At 55.8% G+C, this 7,824-nt stretch overlaps 1 protein-coding gene across 1 annotated transcript; it reads left to right on the plus strand.

Moving 5' to 3' along the window:
- The first annotated feature begins 601 nt into the window (after positions 1-601).
- AP5S1 (adaptor related protein complex 5 subunit sigma 1) lies at positions 602-4,025 on the plus strand. Its single transcript, XM_056121876.1, has 3 exons — positions 602-744; positions 3,010-3,201; positions 3,537-4,025. The coding sequence occupies exons 2-3, from the start codon at positions 3,026-3,028 to the stop codon at positions 3,961-3,963; spliced, it is 603 nt and encodes a 200-aa protein (XP_055977851.1). The 5' UTR covers positions 602-744; positions 3,010-3,025; the 3' UTR covers positions 3,964-4,025.
- Positions 4,026-7,824: the final 3,799 nt, after the last annotated feature.

A 7,824-nucleotide genomic window follows, 5' to 3' on the forward strand; every position in this document is an offset into this window, starting at 1 on the left:
TGGGGCTACTGCTCCAAACCGAATCCTACTCTTTGATCTCTGGCTTTGGGGCCACGCACAGTGGTGCTCCAGCATCACCCCTGGCGGGCGCAGGGGACCATATAGGATGCCAGGGATCGAACCTGGGTCGGCCGTGTGCAAGGTGAATTGTCCTTCCTGGGGGCTCCCGACTCCAGTCTTCGTGCACGCCAAGGGACAGTCCAGTCCGTACCCCTCCTACCTCCCACCCAAACAGGGGGGAAGTTTTAGGGGAAACGGCTTTCCCCCAAAACGATCATTTCCAAGGGCAAAGCCTGATACCCGCGGACCCCACGTGCACGGGCGCGCTGGAGACTCGCCCCGCGACCCCCGGAGTCCAGCCGTGGGCAGCGGGGCCAGCACGGGGGCCTCCAGCGGGATGCCGCGCCCGCTCGCTGCGCCCTCTCGCGGCCGTCCGGGCCAGTGCTGCGGCCCGGGGGGCCCGGCTACGAGCGCGTGCGGGAGGGCCCCGCCGGGAGACGCGGGCAGGAGTGCGGGTCAGACCGGAGGCTGCAGCTCAGCGCAACCCGCATCCGACCTCGATGCTCCCGCAGAGCCGCCGCTGCGCGACCCTCGCCGCCAGGCCCCGCCCTCCTTGCGCGCTGCACTCAATGCGCACGCGCGCCCGTGACTGCTGCGCGCCGGAGTCCAAGGGCCTGGCCGCCGCCATTCCCCGCTGCCGCGAGGCGGGGCCCCCGCTCGACCTCTGCGGGCTTGGAAGGAGGGGTGAGTGAGATGCCGCAAGGGCAGAAACCGGGGTCTTCAGGCGCAGCACCCTCGACGCAAGATACCCCGCTTAAGACGTGGGCCGCGGGCGCAGGGAACTACATCCCCCAGAACCCCCTGCGCCGCCGTGCCGCGCGAGGCGGTGACGTAACTTCCGCGACCGTGTCCCCAATGGGGAGGGGCGGGGCGGCTCAGCGTCGAGGGCTGTTGACGTATCGGCTCGGGCCCTGGCGTGTCTCTCCCGACCCCCTGTACCAGGCCAGCTTCTCCAGTGACAGCTTTTCGAAGCGCCGTTTTAATTGTTCTCCTCCCCTTCTTCTCCGTATTGCTGTTGTCATGACGTCCTGGCCGTGCACACGTGGTTGCGGTGCTCGGGAGATGGGGGCCGGAGGGATCGCCCTCGGCCGCGAGCGGGCGGGGCCCGGGCTGGAGCGGACCCCGCTGCCCGGCAGATGCAGTTCCCCCGATCCCCGGCAGGGGGTGCCGTGGCGGGCGCTCGGCGGTGCCAGTCCAAACGGAGTCTGCCTAGCGACAGATATAGCTGTTTACCCTGTGCCCTCTGCCTTTCCACGCAGAGGCCGCCGAGGACGCAGCCCTAATTGTTACTGTTTCTATTATTCATCTCTCACCCTGAAATAACGGCGAAATTATAGATGACTTCAAGGAAGGCATTCTAGATGACTTTTACAAGGAACTGGCAGAGACCCTCTGTAAGTTTCATGCAGCTAGGATGGATTTAGCGTTTAGTTTGTTTTAGCATTAGGTGAGGGTGCATTCCAAAAAACAGACGCTCTCCGTTCGGAATCAGGCCGCGCTGATCAAGACTATTCTCTAACTCCACTCAGTGTTTCCAGTTGTCGTCATTGCACCCTTGACTCAACTGAAACTCAATTTTCTTAATTACTTTTTTTTTTTTTAGTTGAATCACTGAGACAGACCCTTACAAAGCTGTTCATGATTAGGTTTCAGTCGTACCGTGTTCCAGCACCCATCCCCCCCACCAGTGTACATGTCCCGGGCAGCAGTGTCCCCAGTTTCCCTCCCATCACCCCTCACCCCCCACCCCCAGCTTGCATCTGGTGGGAGGTGCTTTTCTTCCGTCTCTGTCTCTCTCCTTTTGGACATAGTGATTTGCAGTATTGATACTGAAAGGTTATCAGGAACATTCCTTTCCCTAATTTTAACACTCAGTTCTTGTCCACTGCTATCATTCCCAGCTGTTGTTGTTGTACTGCTCCCTTCTCTATCTTTTTTTTTTTTTTTTTTTTGCGTTTTGGGTCAAACCCAGCGATGCTCAGGGGTTACTCCTAGCTCTGCACTCAGGAATTACTCCTGGTGGTGCTCAGGGGACCATATGGGATGCTGGGAATCGAACCCAGGTCAGCTGTGTGCAAGGCAGACGCCCTACCCACTGTGGTATCGCCCCAGCCCCTCCCTTCTCTATTTTACCTACCCTCCGCCCCATACATACTTGTGGTTGATTCCAACTATTGACCAATCCTCCTAGCCCTTTTTCCTGGATATTAGTCTTCTGCTATATATATTTTATATACCAGAAATGAATGCAGTCATTATATATCTGTCCCTCTCATTTCACTTAGCATGATACTCTCCATGTTCATCCATTTATAGGCAAATTTCATGATTTAATTTTTCCTAACAGCTGCATAGTATTCCATTGTGTAGATGTGCCCTGAAACTTAACTTTTTATTTGGGGCATGCACCTGATGGTTCTGGGGGGTATTACTGGGGTAGTACTCAACAGTGGATTTTCAGGAATGTCTGGGGGGAACCTGCAGAGTGCCTTGAAGTCTCGCATACATAGCACCAGCTCCAGCCCATTGAGCCATTTTTTTGGTCCTGAAATTCCCATCCTCTCTCTCTCTCTCTTTTTTTTTTTTTGTTACTTTGAGCCACACCCCACAGTGCTCAGAGCTTATTCCTGACTGCACTCAGGAATTACTCCTTAAGGGGCTCAGGGAATCATATGGAGTGCTGGAGATTAAACCTGGCTCAGCTGTGTGCAAGGCAAGTGCCCTAACCACTGGACTATCTGGCCCCTCATCTGACACCTTTTCCCTACTAGACTGGTTAGGGGCAGAGGAGGTGCTGATCAAAGAATCATCATTCAGAGCTTGGGGCCTGTGTGGAGAGGGGAGCTGTGGCCTCTTCCATGCTGCAGACTCTGCCAACCAGCCTTTCCCAAGGTCGCCACCCCTGCAGCCCTTCAGCTCTTCTCACCAAGTTTTCTGTCTTCCCCATAGCACCCCACCTGGCGCCATGGTCCACGCCTTTCTGATCCATACCTTGGGGGCCCCGCATGCCGAAGACACAGGCCTCTGCAGAGTGCTGTACTCCTGTGTGTTTGGCGCTGAGAAGTCCCCTGATGACCCCCGGCCACACGGAGCCGAGAGGGACAGGCTTCTTCGCAAGGAGCAGCTCCTGGCAGTGGCCAGGTAACCGCACGGTCCAGCCCCACGTTCTTCTGACTGATGGGGGGGAGGGGGGAGGTTTTCTTTCCTTTTGGTTTTGGGCCACACTTTGCTGGGCTCAGAGCTTACTCCTGGCTCTGCATTCAGGGATCATCCCTGGCGGGGCTCAAGGGACCAGATGTGGTCTTGTGGGGGTCAAACCTGGGAAAGACTGCCTCCAAGGCAAGCCCCCCACCCCACTCACCTGCACTATGCCTCCAGCCCTCGAGATGAGCTTTCTGGGCTGGGGAGAGGGGATGAGCATGGAGTGGGGTTCCTGGTGGGGACAGTAGAAGTCGGTTACCCGGGCTTCCCCCCAGGCAGGTGGAGAGCATGTGGCGACTTCAGCTGCAGGCATCCGGCCGCGCCTCCCTGGACCCGCCGCCCCAGGCCACTGATGAACCGGTGGCCCTGCATGAGGCCCCGCTAGGAGTCTTCGGTCTGGCTGCCGGGGACCCTTTCCGGGAGCCGCAGACGGTGCTGTGGCTGGGTGTGCTCTCCTTGGGCTTTGCCCTGGTGCTGGACGCCCATGAGAACCTGCTGCTGGCCGAGAACACACTCCGGCTGCTGGCACGCCTCCTCCTGGACCACCTCCGGCTGCTCAGCCCCAACACCAACCTCCTCCTTCGGGTCGAGCGCATCGAGGCCATCCTCTCTCGCTTCCTACCCCACGGCCAGCTGCTCTTCCTCAACGACCAGTTCATTCAGGCCCTGGAGAAGGAACTCAGCACCGCCTGGCCTCGCTGATCCACCCCTCCCCCACACAAAGTGGGCTGTAGACTTACCCATGAGGCCCAGCAAAGAGCCCAACTGGCAGCCGAGTGAAGGAGCTGGGCAGTCCCAGGGCACCTGGGCAGGGCACACTGGCCTGGACCTGCAGCTGCTGCGTGACTTGTTGTGACGCTGCAGTGACCAGTCCCCATCCCATTTCCTTCCTGTCCTGCTGGCAGCCTGCACCCCTGCCTCCTTCCTCCTGACACCATCCCAGTCACCGCTCTGCTGAAGGATCTAGAACTCCCAGCCTCTGGTGCTGGCCCTGCTTGTCTACCTATTTTGTACCCATCATCAACCAGGGTTGCGTCCATGAGGGCCTGGGATGGTCCAGCCCACCACCTCTCAGTGGGCAGCCTGGAGATTCTCACTGGGCCAACCCCCTCATCAACCCATCAAGAAGTTGCCGGAAAGTAGGGATAAGGTTTGTCAGATGTTATCTTCTTTTGCTTTGGATTAAAAGCACCGACTCTGATTTCATCCTGTGTCCATGAGCAGTTTCCTCTCTGGACAGCCCTGAACTGGGAGTCCCAACCTTCACGGATGCCCCTAAGAGGCTTTTGGGGAGGCCTCCGCCTAGGGTGTCCCCCATGTCACCTTGGTCTCCTTACGTGCCTCCTTTGGATAATAGCATTTGCTTCTCTAAAATGTGACGGGTGGAGGTGGAGAGAATGTCCAGCGGGCAGGGCATTTGCCTTGCACACAGTCAACTGGGGTTTCATCTCTGGCATCCCATATGGTCCCCTGAGCACTGCAAGGCCCTGGGGGGCCCAAAAATTTAAACAATAAAAATTGTGGCAGGATCTATTGCAAACCAAAACACCCAATAAGAGAGAGAGAACAAAAGGGAATGCCCTGCCACAGAGGCAGGGTGGGATGGGGGGAATGGGGGATGGGAGGGATACTGGGATCCGTGGTGGTGGGAAATGGGCACTGGTGGAGCGATGGGTATTTGATCATTGTGTAATTGAAACCCAAGCACAAAAATGTGTAAGTCTGCAACTGTACCTCATGATGTCTCACTGTTAAAAAATTGGCTGGAGTGATAGCACAGCGGTAGGGCATTTGCCTTGCACGCAGCCAACATGGCCAACCCGAGCTCAATTCCTCTGCCCCTCTCGGAGAGCCCGGCAAGCTACCAAGAGTATCTGGCCCACACAGCAGAGCCTGGCAAGCTACCTGTGATGTATCCGATATGCCAAACACAGTAACAACAAACTCTCCAATGGAGACGTTACTGGGCCCGCTTGAGCAAATCGATGAATAATGGGAGGACCTTTTCCTTTTACCTTAAAAAAAAAAATTGTGGCAGGAGGCTGGAGAGAGAGCACAGAGGTGAAGGTGTTTGCCTCACATCCCACTGACTCCATTCCCACGGTCCCCTGAGCACCACCAGGGGTCACTCCTGAACAGAGGGTCAAGAACAGCCCCTGAGCACTGCAGGGTGTGATGCAGTGCCCTGCCTCCCTCAGTAAAAGAGGTCACAAGGATCAGATCCCTGAGAAGCAGCCCTGAGGCAAGGAATGGGTGTATGGGAGATTCTCATCCTGGACCCTGGAGATAGGCAGTCTATGACTCATCCTCAAAGGGAGGTTGCTCTTGCCCCACACTCACCTCTGAGTGACCTCCCCTGGGAGGAGGAACTTCCTGGGTGCAAAGAGAGGTCTTGGGGGGATGGGCGAGGGTTGCACGAGGTCAAGTGTAAAGAGATGTGGGTGTTGGGAGCCTTTCAGCAGCACCTCCTGATTGGGTTGGGGGTCGGGGGGCATTTAAAATGATTCAGGGGGCTGGAGCGATAGCACAGCGGGTAGGGCGTTTGCCTTGCACGCGGCCGACTCAGGTTCGATTCCCAGCATCCCATATGGTCCCCTTAGCACTGCCAGGAGTAACCCCTGTGCCTCGCCAGGTGTGACCCAAAAAGCAAAAAAGTAAAATAAAATAAAAATGATTCAGGACTAGAGTGGTAATACAGCGGGCAGGGCGTTTGCCTAGCATGCAGCCCACCTAGGTTCAACCCCAGGCATCCCATATGGTCCTCCGAGCATGTCAGGAGTGATTCCTGGGTGCAGAGCCAGGAATAATTCCTGACCGTGACTGGGTGAGAAAACAAAGTTTCAGTGGGGGCAGAGGTCCCACTCGGGTAAAGTCCCCAAGTTTCCTGCGGGTGTGACTCACCTGTGCAGGGGTCGGGGCGGGGGAAAGGTCAAGCTGGGCTTCCCTCCTGCTGCCCAGCACTGGCTGCCCTTTGGCACCTGGGACAGACCCATGCACGCCCACCTAGGGCAGCCCAGTGAGCACCGCCGCCCTCCCGAGTGTGTCCACAGGGCCATGGTCATGCCATGCCTTCCCCTCTGCACCCTCAGTGGCAGGACCCGAGCCCCTTGGAGGGGGGGATCACAGCTCCCTGAAAATCTACAAGGAGTTTAATCTGTGCCTGTGGCCAGCCACACTGTGACAGTCCGGCCGCAAAGCAGGACAGCACTGTCCTCCCCTCACTGGCCTTCTTCCCTCCCAACAGGACTCCACTGGTGTGGGCTGGAGGTTGGAGAATCTGAAAACAGCATGTTTTGCCAAGAAAGCTTGAGAAAGGGGGTTCACCCTTGCCCCGGCAGCAGTGGGGAGTCAGGGTAAGGTGAGGCGAGTGAGGATTATAAAGAGCTCCCGAGAACCAGCTTTTCTCATTCCTGATGCCTAGTCAGTGCCCTCTGGGAACTCAGAAAAAGCCTGGAGATTTCAGTCACAAAGACAGGCAGACCTGTATTTCCAGCAGATTAATTTCCGGGTGAGGCTCAGTCCTGAGACAGTGGAGTCCGGCTGGAAACGTGGTGGTGATTTTGTGGTGTGGGAGCAAGAGGCTACCAGAGCTCTGCCAGGTGGTCCCTGGGCTGGCCCACCCCCTCTGATCAAGCGTACTAATTTTTAAATAACTTTTCACACCCACCCACCCCCACCCTGCTGACATGTTTACTGTGTGTTGCTTAACGTTTCTCTCCCCCTTCCTTATAGTCTCCAGGAGAGTTTCTATCATTTCTCCTGTTTCGTACATTAGACCCGGCACCTGGCATGGCGCCAGACACAGAGCACTTTCTACCTAGACACTGAGCAAAGGAATGAATGTATGTGTGAACGAGCAACTGAATGTTTGAGTGAACAAAGGAATGAATTCGTGTGTGAACAAGTGAATGTGTGTGAATGAACATATCAGTGTGTGAACAAAAATGAATGCATGTGTGAGCAAGCAAATCAATATGTGTGTGAGCAAAGGAATGAGTGCAAGGTAAACACGTGAATGAATGTGTGTATGAACAAATGAATGAGTGCACAGGTGAATGAATATGTGAAGGAATAGCTGGTTCCAGTAGACCCTCTGGACGGTCCGGCGTGATGTTTCCCCTTCCTCCCCGGAAGCAGATTGAACCTAGGTTGGCCACCTGCAAGGCAAGTGCCTGACCCACTGTACTATTTCTCCTGCCCTTCGTTACTTCAATTCTGATTGTCAAAAATGCTCAACTTGAATCCTATCAGAAGGAAACCTCAGCTGGATGCCAATGGGGGAAATTCTGCATCTTCAAAAATAAAGGCAGGGGAACCGCTCACAGTTGAAGGAGCTCAAAGAAACAGGACAACTCAACATGATGTGATCGAAGGTTGGATTCTGAATCCGAACATAGTTGTCATTGTTTAGATATTCTCGGGAGGGGACGTGGAGAGGCAGCCCTATGGACTGGAGTACATGTCAGAGTAGGAGTCTGACGTGTTTGTATGGGTTTGACACCACTGCCTAAGCCCCACCTGGAGTGACCTGGTGATAGAGCCAGAGTCAGCCTAGAGCATAAG

Source organism: Sorex fumeus, unplaced genomic scaffold, assembly GCF_029834395.1.
Source record: "Sorex fumeus unplaced genomic scaffold, SorFum_2.1 ptg000044l, whole genome shotgun sequence".
NCBI classification, from domain to species: Eukaryota; Metazoa; Chordata; class Mammalia; order Eulipotyphla; family Soricidae; genus Sorex; species Sorex fumeus.